The sequence below is a fragment of the Micromys minutus genome (assembly GCF_963924665.1).
Source record: "Micromys minutus genome assembly, chromosome: 23".
NCBI lineage: Eukaryota > Metazoa > Chordata > Mammalia > Rodentia > Muridae > Micromys > Micromys minutus.
In genome coordinates this window covers 6,779,290-6,801,288 of record NC_137958.1, presented here as the reverse complement: position 1 = coordinate 6,801,288, position 21,999 = coordinate 6,779,290, and the positions used below count along the sequence as shown (strand labels likewise).

Sequence of the window (21,999 nt, the reverse complement as noted above, 5' to 3'; positions counted from 1 at the left end):
CCATTCTTACTGAAGTGTCTGGATGAAGTAAACACTTTACTCACGACCAAGAGGGTATACTCTGAAAGAGCAAATACACACCAGGACAGGAAGCAGATTTGGTTTTTTACTAAGGAAAGTGGCAACTGTCTTTTCCCAGTTGGCTATAGTTTACCTCACCATCTTACTCAATCGGCTAGTTGGTGCAGAGGAAAGGAAGGACGTGGAGAATGGAGAAGGAGTCAGACTCCTAGAATATAGCACTGGGCCTTTGAATAAACAGGTTTTACTGGATGGGGAAAATTCAAATATTTCTAAGTCTTATAAGGTGGGGAGACAAAAAGATCTTAATTCCTTGTTCTACACATAAGTTTTATAATATTATAAAAGACTCATATTTGATATTTCTTACACATACAGAAACAAGAAATAAATCCTTATTTATAATTTTTACCTTTTTTCTTATTTATAATTTTTCACCTTTTTTCTTAAAATAAGTGGAGTTGAAGTTCTTGTGTTTAAAAGGTATGTTTTCTATGAGGTACATATGCTTTTGCTGATTTTTCTCTTTGGTTGTTGCCTTTTATATCATTACTGAATGCTCTCACAGGTCATGTTTGTGCTGTTTCAAATATTTGTTTCCACTTTGTCATGTGTCTTGAATCTTGGCTGTGATGGTTTGCTTCGTAAAAGATGTGAATTCTGTGATTAAATTTACACATCTAAGCTAAGCTTTGCGGCTGTTTTAGAGAATGTCATCCTCCATATTGAGACTTAATTAAGTTACATTTATTTATTTTGAGATTTTTAACAAAAAATTCAGTAGGTGTGGTTTGGTGATGCAGCTACAGGATGAAGCTGCATAGTGTATGTTCTTTGTGGGTTCTGATCAGAATTACTGTCTACCTTGTTGCAAGCTGGTTCATTTTCAGCCTGGTGGTAAAACTGCACTTTTACTAGTATGAGTCACATTGAAAATTAGAATCATAACCTGTGCTTTTTATTCCTGTTGGCTGCTGAACCTGATACCAGTTAGATATTAAAGGAAAACAGTCCTTTTTAAAATCTGAAGGTGAAGATGGTTATATAAACAAAGATATTGATAATAAGTAGGATAGTTGGTGTATCTCATTTCTGACCCTTGGAGGCATCTTTTAGTCTTTCTTATAAACTTGCTAGCTACAAAGGAAAAACACAAGTCAACAAACAAGTAGATTGAAATTTTTTTTTTTAATGCAGTGGCTAAGCAGTGGCCAATTATGTACCCCAATTTCAGGGAAGATGTCTTGAATCCTGTTGCTTGGTAAAGGTATGGCTGTAAAATTACTAATTGGGTAGCCTGCTGCCAAAGTTAGGTTTGGAAGACTTGTAACAAAGCAAATAAGATAGCTGACAAGATTCTTTCCTCCCTGATGACACAGTTGCCCTCTGTAGATAGACAGGACCAGATTGTGGAGCCATTGTTCTGCAGGGTAGACAGTTGATCTGTTCTCTTGGAAGGAGCATCCTGTTATAGGCTGGATTGATGGCACCTTTACTCTAAATCTCTAAATTAGAGGAAATCCTTTGCTATCTATTGATGACTCATAACCAAACCACAGTGTGACCGGAAAGGCAAAGGTAATATGTTAGCTAAACAAGAGTGTATATGGTCTTTTGTCCTCCAGTACTGGAAACTATCCAAAACAAATATGCTTCCTTCTGTAGGCAGCATTCCTGATCTCTGTACAGGAACATTTAACGGTGTCAGTGCATGGAGTGTCTACTCTGGTTAAAGGCAGATGACAGCTCCAGGCTTGTGAAGGCAGGTACCTGCTTCTCATTGCACTGAAAGCTTCTAGAGCCCTTCTTTGTTCACAAGGATGCTAGGTTTCAGGACTGTGGTGTTTTGTATGGTTTGTATTGTTTTGTTTTAGTTTTATTTCTAATCTTTCTATCTCCCAAGTGGTAGTGTTAGAGCTTGGGAGCTGAGGTGGTGGGGGTGTCACAGCTCAATTGAAAAAGTGTTTCCCATATAAAAATGAGAGCCTGAGTTTGATCCTCAGTCATGGTGGCAGTGAATGAGTTTGCAATCCCAGTACTGATGAGGTAGAGAGTGATTGATCCCTGGGACTTGGTGGCCAGCCAGCCTAGCCAAATCAGGGAGCTCTAGGTCCTACTGGGAGACCTTTAATTTACAGAGGCTGGTAGATTGCTGGAATTCAATGTAATCTTGGTATACATAATGAGATCCTGTCTCAAAACAAAAACAAAACAAGCAACCAACCAAACAGACAACAACAAATCCCCAAGGTGGACAGCTCCTATAGAATGACACCTCATACAACCCTTATTAATATTTAATTTTATTAAAAATTTTTAAAAATTTATAAAATGTAAAAATATATTACTAGGTGTGGTAGTGCATATTTTTGATCCCAGCACTCAGGGGGCAGAAGCAGGTGGATCTCTGAGTTTGAGGCCAGCCAGGCCTACATAGAGGGAAATACTGTCTCAAAAAAAGAAAATTAATAACTAAGTATATATATATATATATTTCTCACTAAGTTACTCAGGCTTGCCTTGAATTTATTACCCTCTTGAGTATTTCAGATTATGGACCTTTGTCTGATTTAAAATGTAATTTTGAAGGTTATTTTTTTTTTTTTTTTAGTTTTTTGTTCAATGTGTTTATTACAAGTATACATAGGCCACCCTAGAGATATAAAGTCTTTTCTTTAAATAAATGCATGTACTTTGTTTTTGGTAAGACTACCAGAATAGTCACATTGTGTCTTCTAGGTTCTAAGCTGGAGTTGATGGCCCCTGAGGTTTTATTTTTGTAATGTTTCTCTGATCCTTGGGTTGGTGTCTACAAGGTTTATTTATTGTGATTTGCTGTCTTTCCCTTGGTAATTGTGAATATCATGAGATTGAGGCCAAGAAAATTCTCATTCCCAAGCTTTGAGGAGTTGGTATTAGCATGCTTCAGGGGTTCTTACCTGTAGCAGTTACTGCCTGGTGCTTAAGACTGCTTTGTCCTGTGCCTGCACACACACACACACCCCCACATTGCCCATTATTAGTTATTTGTGTAAGTATGGAGTCATAGAGTTAGACCTGTTCCTATGGACTAAATACAATGACTATCATTATTGTGTAATGTCACTTGAATCATGAGAGAATATTGGAAACTAAAGCTGATAGACAAGATCAAGACAAACATTTAAGACAGGAATTGTTATGGGTGAGTGTTGGTAGGGGACAGTCAAGTGCTGTGAGGGATGTTAAGTGTGATTTGAAAGCAGATAAAGTCGAAAGCTTGTGAAATTAATGCTAAACTTGTGTTAGTTGCCTGTTGAGAGTCTGGTTGTATAGAAAAATAGAAAATGGAAAAGATTAGAGAGCTCAATTTGAAAAATACGGGGTTTTTTAATATAAAGATACTATTTTTTTAGCTTTTCTTTGTCTAAAGAGTTTTAAAAGCCAATTTTTTATTTTAATGTTTAAAGATTTATTTGTTTATTTCATGTATGTGGGTACACTGTTGCTATCTTCAGACACACCAGAAGAGGGCATCAGATCCCATTACAGATGGTTTAGAGCCATTGTGTTGTTGCTGGGAATTAAACTCAGGACTTCTGGAAGTGCTCTTAACCACTGAGTCATCTCTCCAGCCCTTCCTTCCTTCCTTCCTTTTTTTAGCCTTCAGAATTTTATTTTTTAAAAAAAATCCAGAATGGATGAAAAAGGAACAATCATCAAGAATATAGATGCCAGACATTGGCCAAGAGTGCGGCTAAAAGTATGCTTATATCACTCTCATGTGTCACTAACACAGCTGTTACCCATTGACCATGGCACAGGTAGCTTACTCTTCCAAGGTATTGGTTGAAGGAGCAGATGATTCTTTATAGCAGTGCCTTGGCCAACAAGCATCTGCGTATGATCTCAATTATCTCAATTCAAGGTTTATGACAGACTACCTCCACTGTATGTGAAATGGACTTCCTATCTTAAAAACACAGCCACTTGAGCACAAACCAGATTTACCTTAATGATTGGTACACAGCCCCATCCCACCCCTTTACATGCAGCTGAAAATAACAGGCTACTGACAGAACAGTATGAACCTGCTATTGCTGACTTTATTACCTACTAAATGAGTTGGCAACTGTCACTGAATTTATATGTTAAGGAAATTGTATACAGAATACTACAAAAATACATACAGTAAAAAGACTGAAGTTTGCCCCTTTTCTGCTTTATTCCCAAGCTTCATAGTATGTCGTCAGTCCAGCTCCACAATGCACTGCCACTATTACTGTTTCTCTTCAAAAGGTAGTTTTCAAAAACAGTTTTTAGTAAAAATGGGGAATCCTTTATTTTAGTGAGTTTAAAGCAAATTGTATGGCCTATGAAGTTTTCTGTGATGAAACTATCCTTCAGCTTTACATATTGATGGAGAAGCTTTGTTCTATATATTATGTGTTTGTATGTCAGTGTATATGTTGATTGTGCAATACTCATTTGCATATGTGATTCTCCATATGCCAGCAAAAACAGGGAGTGTTAACTTTATGTAGATTTTTGGGAATCCTTTTTGGGCCATAACATTCTGTAATCTTTGTATGATGATGTTTTCCGGCTTAAAATTATCCTAATCTTATCTCTCTTTGAATTTAGGAAGAAAAGGCTTCTCTTTTACATCGAACTCAGGAAGAAAGACGCAAGAGAGAGGTGATGGTTTTAATTATTCTATATTATTCTTTATAAACCCATTTTCTATAGGTTTTTTTTTTTAATTTTGCTTTACAGGTACATGTATGTATGTTAAGTGTGTTTATCTTTTGCAACAGTTTTGGATGTGTTCAGTTTCCCCAGTAAGTTTTTCATTCTTGAACCACTGTAGGAAAAGATAGACTTAAGGCTAAGTTCTGGGTAAGCAATGTAGGGTGTTGGTTCTTTTTTACTAATAAGGGTTCCAGCAGGTCTACAAAGGCTTAATGTACATTGTTCACATTTCTCCATATAAGGAGAAAACTCTTTAAGATACTTGTCTTAGCTATTTATGGAAAAGATAAAAAGAGCTAATGACATTCCTTTTTCTTGTTTTTGTTTTGTTTTGTTTTTTAATGCCTGTTTCCTGTTCTTCCTGCCAGCCCAGCCTTGTAGTCTAGGCTGGTTTCAAACGCCATTTTCTTGCTTCCTGGGTTGCAGTTTTGTGTCATTGTGACTGACTTAGATGTTACATCTTTTGGGGATAATTACTTCAAATAACTCTGGTGGTTAATCAAAACTTACATTGTAAGGCCTGCTTTTCTAGAGTTTTGGGTCTTGTTATTTTTCTTTCTTTGTTTGTTTTTGAGACAGGGTTTCTCTGTGTTGTCCTGGCATGGGTCTTTGTAGCCCTGGCTGTTCTAGAACTCTTAGATCTGCCTGCTTCCACCACTGCCTTGGGTCTTGTTATGTCAATAACTCATTCCTGCATTTAATAGATATCTGAGAACTTGTGGTTTGTTAGGTACTGTTGTGCTTGCTGGAGATACTTACTGATGGTAAACAAGACAGATAAGGACAGAACGGCCAAGGACGAAGATGGTATTGAGTGCTGTAAAGACCATAGAGTCATGGTTACTCACTGAGGAGTCTGGGATAAATGGGCACTGAAGGTAGGGTCCTGAGAGAAGGACAGTGTGGGTCTGAGTGAAGGCCTAGAGGTTGTTGCTGTGCAAGCTGAAGAAGAACATTCCTAGCAGCAGAAACAAGTCCAGCCTCATCACTGTTGACATTTTTTGGCTAGGATATTTATTTATCTGTGAGGTCTGTCCTCACAGCATTTATTTTCAGTTAGGACAGATCACCAACCAGTTGCACAGGTAAAGTCAACCTCAGTTGATACTCAAATGCTGTACTAAGAGAGGTATTTACTTGTTAGTGTTTCCCACAGTTTGAGGAAGTTCTGTAGTGTTTCTAACACTCAGCTTCCTATGTCCTTCTGTCTGTGTTTTTTCTTCTATCTATGGTGGGATTGTGAAATGGTGGTAGCTATCTTAGAAAACATTGTCATAGAAATGTTAATTTCACTCCTAGGTTTGACTCAAGATATGCAGGCCTATTATCTTTCAAAAAAGATGGACATTGTATTTATAGCAGGACTGTTCATAATAACCCACTGTGGAAACAGCAGTTATCAGCTGACGAATGGGTAAACAGAATATTAGAAATGTATATGATTAAATGTTATTTGGCCATAAAAAGGAATGATGTGCTGGCACATGCTACAGAGTGTATGAACACCGAAAACACCATGCCAGGTGAAAAAGATCAGAGAAAAAGACTATAGAGTGAGTGAATCCATTGTATTAGATGCACAGGCTAGGAAAATCTATTGAGAAATTATGAATAATGCCTTAGGGGTCTGGACAAGGAATGAGGGGTAATGGCTAAGATAAATAAGGGGTGTCCTTTTGGGAATAATGAAATGCCCTGAAATAGAATACAATGCTAGATGGTGGTGGTGCACAACTTTAATCCCAGCACTCAGGAGGCAGAGGCAGGCAGATCTCTTAAGGTCAGCCTGGTCTATAGAGTTTTGGAATAGCCAGGGCTACACAGAGAATATATTAGAAATATATTCAATGATGGGATTGGAGAGGTGGCTCAGCATTCAGGAATTTCCAGAACCCATGTTGGGCAGCTTACAACCACTTGTAGCGATGGCTCCAAGGGATCTAGTGCTTCTGGTCTCTGAGGCACCTGTACTGACTAAAATGCACATACCTACATAGGCACAGACATATGATATTAAAAAATAAAAATGCTGGGCATAGTGACTCATGCCTTTAATCTCAGCACTTGGAGGCAAAGACAGGAGGATCTTTGAATTCAAGGACAGTCAGGACTACAAAGAGACCCTATGTACAAACAAACATAATAATAAACATGAGTCATTAAAATATATTGATAAAGATATTTTAAATAAATAAATAAATCATTAAAATATATGTTCAGAGAGTGGTACACTTAAAAGAATGAATTTTCTGGTTTGTGGGTCATATAGCTAGTTACCAAAAACAAAAAAAACAAAAAAAACTTTAACTAAATGTCATTTTTTTTTTACTGATTCTAACCAATTGTTCCTTCTTTCCTTCCTCCATTATTCAGGAAGAAAGGCGAAGATTGAAAAATGCAGTAATAATCCAGTCATTTATTAGAGGCTATAGAGACAGGAAACAACAAGTAAGTTTGTTCTTAAAACTGAGAAGTGGACAGGAGAGATGGCTTATCAAGTAAAGGCATTTGTGGCTAACCTTGACAACCTGAGTTCAATCTCCATGACTCACATGGTAGAAGGAGACAACTAACTCCTCCAGCCTTCTCATAGCGTGCCACAATACAGAATACCCATACACATACAGAAAATAAACAAAATTAAGAAAAATGAATTCGATGTGGTGGTACACTCCTCTAGTCCTAGCACTGGAGAGGCAGACACAGAGACAGGCAGATCTTTGAGAGTTCAAGGTCAGCCTGCTGTATAGTGAGTTCCAGGAAAGCCAAGGGCTATCCTGTCTCAGACAACAAAACTAACAAGGAGGAAGAAGAGGAAGAAAAAATAAACCAAGAGTTATTTCAAGGAAAAGAGAACTGATGGGCTGGAGAGATGGCTCTGTGGTTAAGAGTACTGACTGCTCTTCCAGAGGTCCTGAGTTCAAATCCCAGCAACCACATGGTGGCTCACAACCATCTGTAATGAGATCTGATGTCCTCTTCTGGTGTGTCTGAGGACAGCTACAGTGTACTCACATACATTAAATAAATAAATCTTTTTTAAAAAAGGAATTAGAAGGCCTCAGAACTTATTTTAAATATAGTATTATTTTGTATAAATGGTATTTGTCTTGTATGAAGTTTTGCATACCTGTTTTATAAAATTCCATGTTAATAATAGTATTTTTCTAATAAATACTTGCATTTAAAAAAAAAAAAAAAGACTTAAAAGTAGGTGAGTTTTTAGGAAGAAACTGGTGATTACAAAGAAGAAAAAGGAATGGTTTTGTTGGTAGACATTTTGGATCTTCAAAGCACCCCAAGTTAGGAGTTTTTGTTACTAGCTTGTTTTTAATCTTTAACTAATGGTCAGGAACCACTTCTTAGTTGTTTCTGCCGTGAGAACTATGGAGAACTATGTTGACACATGACTTCCTGTACTTCCAGTACTTCATCCAAAGAAGGGCGTTTGACCAGTACGCCGACTCTGCTCAGCCTGGTGGCACCTTCTGCCTTGCTGACGGTCCCAACCTTACCCTCTTGGTAAGGCAGCTTCTGTTCTTTTACAAACAGAGTGAAGACTCCAAACGTTTGGTGAGTATAGATACATTTTTACTTAGCTTTGTTTACCTATTTTCTATCTCCTTTGGGGGGGAAGGGGGTAGAACTGGTGAGATCAGTTAGCCAGATAACGTCTTTCTGAGTCTAAGTGTTAGTGAGTTTTTCCTTTTATAAATTCATCATAACAGATGACCTCTGTGTTGATGTGTTTTACTTTTATTATATCTTTAGTTGATTTCTTTATTATAGAGCTTTTAAATGCTATAGGGTATGCCAACATTCTGTTAATGTAGCCTTCTTTGTCCAGCTGCTGTGAGGTGCACCCTCAATATTGATTGTGTACATATATAATACTTTGCTGTCTGTTTTAAATATAGCATCTCTTTAAAAACATTGTAACCCATTTTTCTAAAATATTTTAGGTCTTTGTTACTGCTAATGAGGGATGGAGATTGTTGTATCAGTGAACTATGCTTTTAAAAAGTGGAATTTACAGTTAGGTGTGATGGTTCATATCCGTAGTTCTAGCACTTGAGTGATGGAAACGGGGATCAGGAGTTTTAGGCTAACCTGGACAACATTAGATGTTGTCTTAAAAAAAAATAACAGTAAAACAAAATAAAAAACAACCTTATGTTTCATTTGCCCCAGGAAATACTATGATATTTGCATATAATTGTTATATTAGACATTTTATTTATCTGTAATTGAATTTTCCAAATTGCATTAAAAAAGGATATACAGTAAAAAGTGTGCTAGGCAGAGTGCCCCACCCTCACCCCCACGCACACATGGAGCAAGTCCAAGGCAAAGGGCTGCTTTACAGCATGTCTAGAGTTTGACTGTAGACTTAGTTCTGCAGCCCAAACTTGAGCTAGACTGGGGCATGAAAGAACTTTGAATAACTGAAGCTGATCAAGAAAAGTACAACAGGGGCTGGAGAGATGGCTCAGTGGTTGAGTATTGAATGCTTTTCCAGAGAACCGTAATTCAGTTCCCAGCACCCACTTTGTCTAAAAAATGTCTGTAACTTTGGTCCCAGGGATCCAAGGGCTTCAGGCACATATTGAAGAACCATGCATATGAAATATTTTTTTAAAGGAAAGGTAAATGTCAGTTAATGTACCCACTATTCTAGACTTCACTTCTGGACAGCTATCTGGACTCCTGTTTGAAGTCCAGGAGAAGAAGAATAAAAGTCATAGCAGCAGGCCATAGAAAGATTGCCAAGGAGTAGAAAACATGTAGGTGTTGGGAGTTTCTCCAAAGCACCTTTGTGTATGAGGGCTATTCTGTGACCTGATTCTAAAGAGGCATGCACAGATCTGCTTTAGAAGTTGGCAGTGAACCTTGGAGTGAAATGAGGGCTTTAACCCCAGACCCAGGCAAATGTAAAGCAAATCCGGACTAGAGAAAAATGTTGTCAAACACAGTTCATAAAAGAAAAGTGAGTTTAAACCAGATGTGATGATGAATGCCTATGCCAGCAATGTGTGTGTGTGTGTGTGTGTGTGTGTATCCAATAAAATCCTATATATAGTTTTATTATATGTAAATGTAATAATATATATAATATACAATGATTTTGTTATATATTAATATAGTTTTAATATATAATATATAGTAATACATACTAAATATATATTTTCCCAATCTATGTATGCATACACACTTGTACATTTATTCATTTTTTTTTTTTCTGAGACAAGGTTCCTAACTTTGTGGCCCGGGCTGTCCTCAAACTCAAAGAGATCCATCACTTGCCTCTGACTCCAGAGTGCTGGGATTAAAGATGTATACTACCACTGCCCAACAACTATATTTCTTATTGTGATTTTTTTAATATGGTCCTCTGCCGAGACAGTAATGTGTATCTTCTTTTTGTATATAGTTTATTTTTAACTTAACTTAGTACTTGCCTCAGTTTTTACTTGATTGGTTTTCTTTGAATCACTTGATCTCTTCTGCCTGGCAGCAGTTCTATGCTCCATTCTTTTCACTACTTTTTGTAAGACTTGGGCTGTCCCTGCCTTCATGCTATTCTTCAGTCTTAGGCCTGTTGTTATCCTGGAAAAGCCTTTGCCTTGCTTTTCCTGATTCATCTGTCTCTTGTTTCTTGGCTTACTGTTTTGTGTTACTGATATTCATTCTTGGTTGACATGTAAGATACATAAGGACAGGGGCTCTGGAGATAGGGCTCAGGATAAGAGTGCTTACCTCAATTGTGTGAGACCATTCTGTCTTTGTTAGGGTTTCTGTTCTGATGAGACATGAGGGACAACTTGGGAGGAAAGAGTTCATTTCCATTACACCATCATATCATAGTTCATCGTTAAAGGCAGTAGGTCAAGCACTCAAACAGGGCCTGAAGGCAGGAGCTGAAGCAGAGTCCATGAAGGGGTGCTGCTAACTGGCTTGCTCCTTATGGTTTGCTTAATTTGCTCTTTTATATATAGAATCCAGGACCACCTGCCCAGGGATGACCCCACCATCAATATACTAGGAATCATCAATCACTAATTAAGCAATCTTATGGAGGCATTTTCTCAAATGAAAACTAGCCAGTATACATTGTCAACATTACAGAAACAAACAAATAAAAAAGCAAAATAGTTTTAAGTTTTTATTTACTTATCTTTAGTAAATAACAAAAATTAAGCAAAATAGATAGGTAATAAGTGCAGTGTTTTGGATAATGGTGCATCTGTCACTAGTCCAGTCCAAGGATGACAAGATAGCATAGCAGGTTGAAGGTACTTGTTGTGCCCAAGCCTTAAGACTTGAGTTGGATTCCTAGAACCAACATGGAGTGGAGTAGAGAACTGACTCCTGCAGTTATTCAAACTGTGTACACATACCGTGTACACATAAAACACATTAATAAACATTTTTAGACAAGATTGTCAAAGGTAGAACAGAAAGGAATTCAGATAGCGTTGGAGATAGCGTTGGAGAAGCTTTAAAATTTATTTCAAATACCCAGTTAATAAAGTAAAATTTTATTACTTGCCTTATAGATTTTTATCCTGTATAGTTGTTATGTCTTATTTTTATTTGTTAATGAGAACCACAGAATTTTAGATAGCCATGTGTCAGGTAATGTGGAAGGCTTGTATCAGTCATGTCGGTTCCCATGAAGATGGACAGGGTGGCCCCAGGATGCCTCAAGAAGCTCTGTGTACTGACATACAGAAACTGATAGTGTATCACAGAATTACTTCCTCCCAGCTTAGGATGGACTATAATTTGCTATATATGATACTTTCCTATTATTTTCAGTGTTTTAAAAACATTAAAGCAATGTTTATATCAAAAAGAAAATACTTAAAGATAATAGTCAAAGAAAAGCTTATTTGACACATTCATAATCCCCCCTACAATTCAGTGATCTACTTTCAAACAGTATAAATAGTAGTCTCATGAAAACATAATACAAGTGGAGAAGATAAAAGAGAGTCCTTGTTAGGTATTGTGTTTTCAGTATCACTTGTGGCAGCCACTTGGGCACTGCTTATAGACAAGCCTTGTGAACACATTGACAGAGTCTGACATTCCACTTTACTGAACTCACAGACCAGTAATGTCTCTAAGTAATGTCTCTAATGTCTAAGAGTGGACACCTCTAACCAGCCCAGTTATGTGATTGTCCTTGGACTGAGGCCATGTGATTGATTGCCTTCTTATGAGGAGTGTTTGGGACAAACTTCCCTTTAGTAAATCTGTGTGTATAATATAAAAACAGCAAAAAACCAGCACATGGAGTTAGAGAAAGTAAACCAAAAGAAAGGACACTGAAACTGTAGGCTTGCACACAGGAAGGGCAGAGAGTTCAGGTAACTTCAGGTTGGTGCTATATTTTCCAAGTATTCTTCTGGTAGGTTGCTTCCTTTTGCATGTGAATTATTGTTTCAAGTAGAATGAGTTTTATGTATTCTTTGTTTAGAGACTAATGTAATAATGTAAATTAATATTGATGTCATGCTAAGAATATCCTAACTAGAGAACTTGTTCCTTACTAAGTTTCAGTTAGATTTAAGTGTGGAAACTATATAAACAAATTTTAGTATTTAAATAAGCAAGCAAATGTTTACAGATTAAATGTATTTTTATTTTTACTCATACAGATATGGCTTTATCAGAACTTAATTAAGCACAGTTCTTTGTTTGTCAAGCAGTTGGATGGATCAGAGAGACTGACATGCTTATTTCAGATAAAAAGGTTGATGAGCCTCTGTTGCAGGTAAGTTTTGTCATATTTGGAAACTTAAGAGAATGTGTGAGATACTTTAGGCCCAGTAGCAGCTCATCAGTGGACACCGAGTGAAATGCTCAGTCCATTCTCAGGTTCCTGCATTATGATCACAGGCAGAATCTGTAATTACGGTGTACCATTTATATCTACATCCAGAACTGCACCCTCCAACACTGTCCTCCAGTATATGCTTCAGTGATGTGCTGGGGATGTCTGTGGTGTAGTGAAGGATGAATCTGAAAGTGAGGGCTACAGGATAGTCAGAACAGGGAGTGTGTACAGTAGGGTTCTGGTGAAGGGGAGTTCAAAATACATGTGCGTTTTCAGTAGAGCCATTTGAAATGAATAGGAGAATATCAACCTTGATAGGACTGCATGGAACTGTGTCTGCTTTCTCTTTCTGAATGAAACCTTTGCTTTGGATAGCCTGTTTAGTACTGGGTGGGAGCCCTGGCTCTGCTCCCAGGAGTAATTTTGAAGCTGTCCCAGGTATTCATTTTTCCCTTGGTCTAATGTAGCAGTGGAGTGGGGTGGCAGGATCATCCACAGAACAAATAGATGGAACAGATTGAAAGTATTAGTTAGAAAAATTATACCTGGTCTTGAGGAATTAGCCATGATGGTACAGAAGGAAGAATTGCCTAATTAAAGAGAAAGTGAACATTGTTGCTTGAGCCCTGCCTGTTTTCAGAGACGCTGGCAGTGGCACAGTGGCTCACAATCTCATCACAGGGGTTGGAGGAATCAGGGAAACTGGCAACCTTGGCTTTCTAGCAAGTGTGTGAATTTGTTTTTAACAGGTTGCTGCAAAACTGTAGTGATGACAGTTTGAATGTTGCACTTCCAATGCGAATGCTTGAGGTGTTTTCATCTGAGAATACATACTTGCCTGTTTTACAAGATTCTAGCTATGTGGTGTCAGTGATTGAACAAATTTTACACTACATGGTTCACAGTGGTAAGTGGGGAAGCAGACCTGTGGAGGTGGGCATCATGGTGGAGGCATGGCCAGGCTTGTGGGCTCTTGAGGAATGGTGCTACTCTGAGCAAGACACAGCAGAAGCTGTGTGTATCTGTGAGTAACAACAGCCACTGAGTCCAGTGTTGATCTCAGCCTCTGGAAATGCAAACGCCTTTTCATTCTATTTATTCTTTGTTTTAGAAAAAACAAACAAGTTCATCTGGTTAATCCTAGAAGGAGCTGGTTGTTGGTTGTTCTTGAAAGCCATAAGTTAGCTTAAAAAAATGCAATAAAGTTTGCTTTGTTGAAATACAAGTGTGTGTGTGTGTGTGTGTGTGTGTGTGTGTGTGTGTGTGTATTCTATATATATAGAGTTATAGGTTAAAACTACAAAAATTAAAATCTTATGCATTTTTACTGTTTGTTTAGCTTAGTAAGTGTAAACAATAACAAAATGGCTTCTTAAAAATTTCAGAAAACTACTGATGTAGAAAATGGATTTATAGAGTTTGATTTCATAGGAAATAGATTGATGATGGCAGTGAGCTTGAGTAAACTGATTATTATATGTGTCCAGTTCATGCTTTTCTGTTTTCTAAAACTATTAAGAAGATAACCATGAGTTCAATTCCCAGCAACCACATGGTGGCTCACAACCATCAGTAATGAGATCTGATGTCCTCTTCTGGTGTCTGAAGAGAGCTACAGTGTACCCACATACATAAAATAAATTAATCTTAAAACTTTAAAAAAAAAAGTACAGTTAATACAGTTAATTCTCTTGTAGTAGTTAACTAAGCAGTGAATGTGGGAGTTTATATATTACTCAGGTCTCGGCAAAATGAGTGTGGCTCACCACTGTTACCATAGCACTTGGGGGACTGAGGAAGGAAGATTGCTGTGAGTTTGATGCCAGACTGAACTACAAAATGAGGCTGTCTCTTCCTCCTCTTTTTATCCATATAACCTTATAAAGATATTTAAAATTGATGATGACAGTTGAGATCGCTCAGTTAATAAAGGTACTTTCTGCCAAAACCTTGATGATCTGGGTTCAACGAGGCAGAACAGGTTCTTTCTACATTGTTCCCTGGACCTCCCCCAAATTAATGTGCTTAAATTTTTAAAAAGTATTTCTTCATCGTATTAAAAAGGGGTTTTCTCCTTTCTTTTAGGATATTATAGATCTCTCTACTTGTTGATTAATGGCAAGCTTCCATCAAGTATTGAATATTCTGATTTATCTCGAGTTCCTATAGCAAAAATTTTGTTGGAGAATGTCCTAAAACCATTGCACTTTACGTACAGCTCCTGTCCTGAAGGTGCAAGGTGGGTGAACTGGGCAGTCAGATGTTTTCTTTATTAGTATGTCATGGTTCAGTGTGTAGTGTTCTTTTCTCTGTCTTACCTGTGCCTAACATTTTAGTTTTGATGATATGGTTATTTATTTCCTGTTCTTTAGTACCTGTCGTGGAACAAAAAAAGAATTATCTTAATAAAAAAGATATAAATCAAATTCAAGCCTCTACTGAATGATTAGCTTTATTAATTTAGAATGTAGGTTATTTACTTAGAATGACATGGGGAAGTGATTTTTAACCTGTGATTGATTTGATGGGTAGAATGTGTTGATTCTCTTGAAATCCCTTTTTTTTTCCAGGCATCAAGTTTTCTCAGCCTTCACAAAGGAGTTTCTGGGAGCACCTTTTACAGATCAAATTTTTCATTTCGTCATTCCGGCCTTAGCAGATGCACAAACTGTGTTCCCTTATGAGCCCTTTCTGAATGCATTATTGTTACTTGAGAGTCGAAGTTCAAAACGGAGTAGTGGAGTGCCATGGCTCTTCTATTTTGTTTTAACTGTTGGCGAGAATTATTTAGGTATGAAATATAAGACATATATCTCTCTTAACTTAAAGGCGCCTGAGCCGATGAGTCAGGAAAAGACTGCAATGACATTTTAGCAAGAATTTCACAAATTGTTAGAAATCGTGAAAATCCAGGCTGTTTTTCTAGTTTACATGACACATTTTTTATGACCAAGATGCAAGATGTGGGCTGTCCCTTTGATCCTCAGAAGATTGGTTCTGACACTGGCTGCTTAGAGAGAGGGACAGACACTAGAAGTTAGACTGAGTCCCATGAAACTGCCTGCACTTTAGACCATGATGCACAGAATGGTTTTTTACCTGTGCTTCTGACCAAGTAATAAAAATTGGGGTTCCTACAACTCCTTCCTTCAACCTGATAGAATCTGAGAAGCATGCTGAGCATTATACAAGTTACAACTTACAACTAGCAGTGAGGATGTACTAGTTAAGATCTGAGGGGAGTCTGTGGGGCTTGAACACTCATGCACAGAACTCAGAACCTTGTTCTAGTTTCAGTAGCCCTTCTGATCAGCTCTCCATAGAAGCTGGGGTTTGACTTAAAATTAAAAGTCAAGCATGTTCATTACTTAACTGTCAGGTAGTAGCCCCACCTTTAGGTTTTATAAGCCTTCAGTAACTTCTAGCAAGAAATCAGTGGGTATTTTCCAGAAGGAGCTTACAGGAGAGACCAGAGATCCTGCTGGTGCTTTGGGTTTTAGGTTCCCAGAGACAAAGATCAAATACATTGCATAATGTGCAGCAGTCTGAATTTGATTAAAACAGTAAGGCCTGTTTTCTGGGTGAAGAAAGTGATGCCAAACTATCTGAAGTAACGTGCTGATTGTCTTTCAAAGGAACACTCTCTGAGGATGGTCTACTGGTTTATCTGCGAGTACTTCAGACCTTCCTCTCTCAGCTACCTGCTTCATCCACGGGAGTAGGCCGTCCTGATTCTGCCAGTGACTCTGAGGACGATAATGAGGAAACTGATCAACCCACCAGCCCTGTAAGCTACTGTACTAGACTTACCCTTCTAGCTTCTTAGTCTTAGTTCTGCAGCCAGGGGAGCAAGCAACCTGTTAAGCTAAATTGGTTGGCCCCAATCCCTTTATAACCATATTTCTAAATCTAATTCCAATCCAAAATTAACCTGAGTGGCTAAGTTTTCCAATGGAAGTAAGAGAAGTAAATGCTGTGCTTGCAGCTCAAGTAGCTTCCTCAGCATTGCATGACCACCATCAACTCCCTCTGAGAGGCTGAGGAAGTAACACTGAATACAGGCTGTTTCCTATCTGCTAAGATGTGGGTATAGCTTTGTTACAGAAAGTTCTTCCTGTGGGCAGAGGCCAAGATTTAGTAACAAAAGCATATATAATTTTCCTGCGTTACTGCTCTTTAATGCTTGTACCTTGCAGTTTGTTTTGTTACTGTTTTCATGTATTGAAAATGACAGTTCACTTTAGGTCTTCCTTTCCCCGTGATATACAATAGCTTGGAAGCAGGGGGTGTTCTCTTACAGTTTTGTGCTTTGATTTTTTTTCTTTCTCTTGTCCTGCAGATTATTCTTTCTTTCGATACACATCACATTTAGGTTGAGAGCTAATTGTCCAGTTACAAATAATCCAAGAACCATTCACTTCTGGGCTAGATTTTTTTTAGCCTGCCTTTTTTGTTTTATTTATTTGTATTTGTATGGGTTGTTTGCTACAAGTCTGTATGTGTAACATGCATACAGTGCCCTCAGAGGTCAAAAACAGGTGTTTCATCCCCCGGGGACTAAAGTCACAGATATTTGTGAAACATCATATGGGTGCTGGCAATTGAACCCAGGTCCTCTGAAAGAGCAGCCTGTCCTCTTAACAGGCATCTCGCTCCGGTGCCCCTTTTCTATTTATTTATTTGTTTGTTTGTTTGTTTTTTAAAGACAAGATTTCAGTGTGTAGCTCTAGCTGTCCTAGAACTCACTATATAGCCCAGGCTGACCTTGCACTTACAGACATCTCATGTTTCTGCCTCCTGAGTCCTGGAATAACAGGTATGCGGCACCACACATAATTTTGGGGGGATTTAGGGGAAGGGCACAAGGTCTCACTGTGTAGCTCTGGTTGTCTCTAAACCTCATAGAGATTCCCCTGATTCTGCCTCCCAGGTGCTGGGATTGAAGATCTGCACTATCATATACCTGCTAAAGCTAGATTCTTAAATTTATTTCTTTTGTAGGATTGGGGATTACACTCATGGCTTGGAGTATGCTAGGCAAATGCTCTACCTCTGAGCTGTATCCCTAGTCCACCCAAGTCCTTTATAATCCTTAAGAATTTAACTATATTTTGTTGACTCTTGAGAATTATATGGTGGACCAGGCCTAGTGGCCAATGCCTAAGAAACCTTGTACTTACAGGGCAGAGGTGGGCAGATCTCTGAGTTTGAGGCCAGCATGATTTACAAGAACAGGACAGCCAGAGTTACAAAGAGCAATCCTGTCTTGAAAAACCAACCAAACAAAACTACATGATGGCAGTAGGGCTGAGAAGGTAGTTAGTGAAAGACTCTTGCCTAACATGCTGTAGGTACTAGTTTTCATTCCTAGCACTGTCCCCTCTTGGGGGACAAATGAAAAAATAAAAAACAGAACAAAATAAAACCCACTTTGGAGTAGGGATAGATACATAATTGTCATTTTACTGAGTTGATAACTTAGGACTTTTTCAGTAGTACTCTTGTTGGGCCAAGACCATTATGGTCACGTTTATTTTGTTGCCTTTTCTCTTCTTCTGATACTTAATTAGGTAGAACTTAATTTGATTGCAGGAGATGTTTTCAAGGCCAAAGTTGGGTTATAAGCCAGGTGTGGTAACTACTATATAAATTACTACTATAATCTTGGGAAACTGAGGCAGGAGATCTCACCCTGAGCTATCTAGTAAGTTTGAGGGCAGCATGAACTATGTCTAAACCCCTCTTCTCTTCTAACCAAAAAAAAAAAAAAAAGCCATTCACCCCCAACTCTTGACTTTTAGTACAGCCTGTTCACTTTACTCTAAGTGTTAGACTATAAATTGACTATTCAAGTTTTGAAACAGTATAGTTGGTAGTACTTTCATAGATGTATATTTTTTCATGCATATACATCGGGGGAAAAAAGCATAAACCTTAAGTTAGTCAACCACATATCATAAGTTTTATTCAGTAAATCAAACCTAACACCAAGTTTATTATGTATTATGCATATCCTTTGAATTTTTTGTTAACTATGTTATAATCTAAAATAAAAATTTCATCAGAGACAGTTTCATTGGGTTTTCTGTCATAGTACAACTTTTATCTATGATATGTGGAATGAATTTTTCTTAAGATATAAATGCTAAAAAAATGTTGAATTGTAGGCAAAACCTGAGGGTTTATAGTTGCTGTGTTACCATAGTAACAGAGTTGATGCCTGATGGTGACTGTGTCTCTAGAGGCATTAGAGGTTTGTTAGTGGGTGTATTGGGAGGTTAATGGGATGTGGCTGTTTTTAGGTAAGGTTTTGCATTTTCTCTTCAGAAAGATGTAAAGTGACAGGTAGGCAAGTTGCAGCAGCACTCCACTCACTCAGACTCATCTTTTCTGTCTTTAGGAGGATGGCAGGGTCTCAGCCCCATACATTACTGAAGAGTGTCTGAGAAAACTAGATACGAAGCAGCAGACCAACACCCTGTTGAACCTGGTGTGGAGAGACTCAGCCAGTGAGGAGGTCTTCACAAGGATGGCTTCTATCTGCCACACATTGATGGTGCAGCACAGAATGATGGTGCCCAAAGTCAGGCAGGTCTCTTGGGGTTGGTGTGCACAGGTTGGGGAGTGTGCGATCTCTCTGTGATTCATGGAGTGTGAACTGTGAACTGTTTGCTTGTTTTCTTATAGAAGAGGACACAGGATACTAAACTTATCAAACCCTTCATAAAAATGGGAGTCTGTTTTCTTTTTAGAACCATTTATTATTATATATCCTTCTTGGTACTGCATGAGATACAGTAGTGAATTAGTTCAGCTAGCTTTACTTGTAGTAGCATCTTTCATATGAGTATTTAGACCTCAACATTCATTTTAAAATTTAGGTCCATACTTATGTGCTAGAATGTTGAATTTCTTTTTTAGATATTTTTCATAGTGTCTTTTATTCTATGATACCTGTGGCAGATCACCATAGTCAGTTTAAAAAAACAGTAAGACACATTTAGCCTTTAGTGGTGGTATTACAGCATGCCTTTAATCCCAGCACTTGGCAGACAGAAGTAGGTAGATCTCTGAATTTGAGGCCAACCTGATCTACACAGAGAAGCCCTGTCTCAAACCAACAATAGTGGCAACAACAAAAAGAAAAGGAAAGGAAAGAAAAAGAAAGAAACTTTTGTTTGAGATTTTTAAAAAAATGAGGCTGGAGAGCTGGTTCAGTGGTTAAGAGCACTGACTGCTCTTCCAGAGGACCTGAGTTCTCTGTAATTACCATCTGTAATGGGATCCAATGCCTTCTTCTGGTGTGTCTGAAGAGAGTGACATTGTATTCACATACATAAAATAAATAAATGTATTTTTAAGATTTATTTATTACATATAAGATTTAATTATTATATATATTGTATATATAATATAAATATATTATTTATTATATATAAGAACACTATAGTCTTTTATAAGCCTAGTCTTTATGCCTTGAAGAGACATATAGGAAGTCTCTATCTGCTTCTGAATCAAGCTAGTACCTGGACTAGAAAACCAGGCCAGCTTGTTGTGTAAACTGAGCTGATTGAGGAGGACTTACATAGCTTTGGACAACTTTCTGGCAGCTATATTCGCTAGTTACCAACCCAACCCATGCTCTTTTATAGAGCCTAACATTAATGCAGCACCCATCAGAGGGCAGAAGCAAACCAGATCTAGAAGAGCTACATACTATTAGGCAGTTATTCTTAGTAAGTTCATTAAAGGTCTCAGTGAGTGCTGTCTGGTATTGGGAGGTTTGGTTTTTTTTCTGCTCAAGTCTGGCTTATTGCCTTGGTGTATAGAACACTTGAACAGTGACCTGCTGCAAAACAGCATTGCTTTGGCTGGACTTACAAGATTGATCCTTACAACTCTTGGGTTACAGGTTCACATCTTGTCCTTTTATAACTTAGGGTAAATAGTTATACTGCTAACTATGGTTTGCATTTTGTTGTATATGCAGCATTAACTATTATATACTGTTTGTATGGTTTATAAGTATTTCTGTATTACTGTAAAGAAAACAGTAAGGGTATAACTAGAGACATTTCTTTGCCTATGATTTTGTGTTTTTTAAATTAGATTTAGTGAACTCCTTATTCTTTAAATTTTGCATTCTATTTCATGAGTGAAGGGCATATAAAACTAATAAACTTAAACATTTTGTTTGGATTCATATAGAGTTTAAGCAAATTCAAATAGTTTATTGTTAAACACAATAATTAATAGAAATAGGTCTTTTGTCAAAGTTAGTACTATAAATGTATTGTGAGTTTCAAAACTACTAAGTATTCTTTAAACATTTATGAGAATTAATCTTAAGACATAATTTATTGCTGGTGTAGTAGCACATGCATATAGTGCTAGCACTGGAGAGGTAGAAGCAGGAGGGTCAAGAATTCAAGACCATCCTGGCTCTCTGAGACCATGCTTTCAGTATAAAAAGAATAGGAAAAGAACATAAGTAAATTTGGAAGAATTGTACACCAGAGTCATTTTTAATTGCCACCCCCTTTAACGTTTTATTTCATGTTAACAAGTAGTAAAGGTTGGCAGCATTGGATGGTACTTTTATGCTTCTTTCTCTTGATTCATTTTTATAATTACGTGGGGGAGAGATGCCCATGGAAGCCAGAAAAAGGTCAGATCCCCTGGAGTCAGTGGTGATGTAAACCACCAGTGTAGCTGCTAGGATCTGAACATAGGTCCTCTGGAGGTACTCTTAACCTCAGGGTTTTGTTCTCAAGGCAGGCCTGCAGCTTTCCATGCAGCTCATCTACTGCCCTGAGGATACGTGGCTACTTTCACTCAAGCTTAGGCTGCCCTCTCCACAATACGGCTTCCTAAAATACAGTAATACTTTTAATCCCAGCAGATGGGAAGAAGAAAGACCAAGTATTCAAGGCCATTAATGGTTACATGAAACTTTGTTTAACAAACAAATAAAAACACAGAAAAAAAATTAAATCTAAAAACACAAACCCCATGTGAGATAAAACCAACAGAAACACAGACTTATGATGATAGAAAAACATATTGGTGAGACAGAAATCTGAATTACATGAAACATGTTAAAACAAAGTAGGACAATAACCGGTTCCGTAAGCACAATGAAACAATGATTTTTAAAATGGAATTAAAGATATAATAGGAATGATCATGAGATAAAAATTTAGACGCAGTGCCATCACAAGAGAAGAATGTTTATTTTAAATATCAACATAGTAATCTCAGGTTCTTTCTATGGCTCCTCAGAGCCTAACATACAAAGCAAGAGGCAGAAGATCTAAATAACCATAGGGTTAATTCTGCCTTGAATGCCTTAGAACCAAATCACCTGCTCAGAGCCTTTTCAGATACCTCTTGTTCTTCCTGTC

The 21,999-nt window shown here is 37.7% G+C and overlaps 1 protein-coding gene across 4 annotated transcripts in view; it reads left to right on the top strand.

Annotated features, from left to right (window-relative positions):
• UBE3C (ubiquitin protein ligase E3C) overlaps nt 1–21,999 on the top strand; it is a 91,932-nt gene that overhangs the window by 11,897 nt on the left and 58,036 nt on the right. For all 4 annotated transcript variants that reach the window (XR_013975513.1, XM_080936569.1, XM_080936570.1 and 1 more), the window contains exons 2-10: nt 4,645–4,698; nt 7,126–7,200; nt 8,179–8,325; nt 12,417–12,532; nt 13,345–13,502; nt 14,681–14,834; nt 15,166–15,386; nt 16,231–16,382; nt 18,996–19,183. Coding sequence is in view for 3 of the 4 variants with exons in the window: in XM_080936569.1 (XP_080792695.1) it covers nt 4,645–4,698; nt 7,126–7,200; nt 8,179–8,325; nt 12,417–12,532; nt 13,345–13,502; nt 14,681–14,834; nt 15,166–15,386; nt 16,231–16,382; nt 18,996–19,183 (1,265 nt within the window). In the remaining variant the exon portion in view is untranslated. The remainder of the gene's footprint in view (nt 1–4,644; nt 4,699–7,125; nt 7,201–8,178; nt 8,326–12,416; nt 12,533–13,344; nt 13,503–14,680; nt 14,835–15,165; nt 15,387–16,230; nt 16,383–18,995; nt 19,184–21,999) is intronic.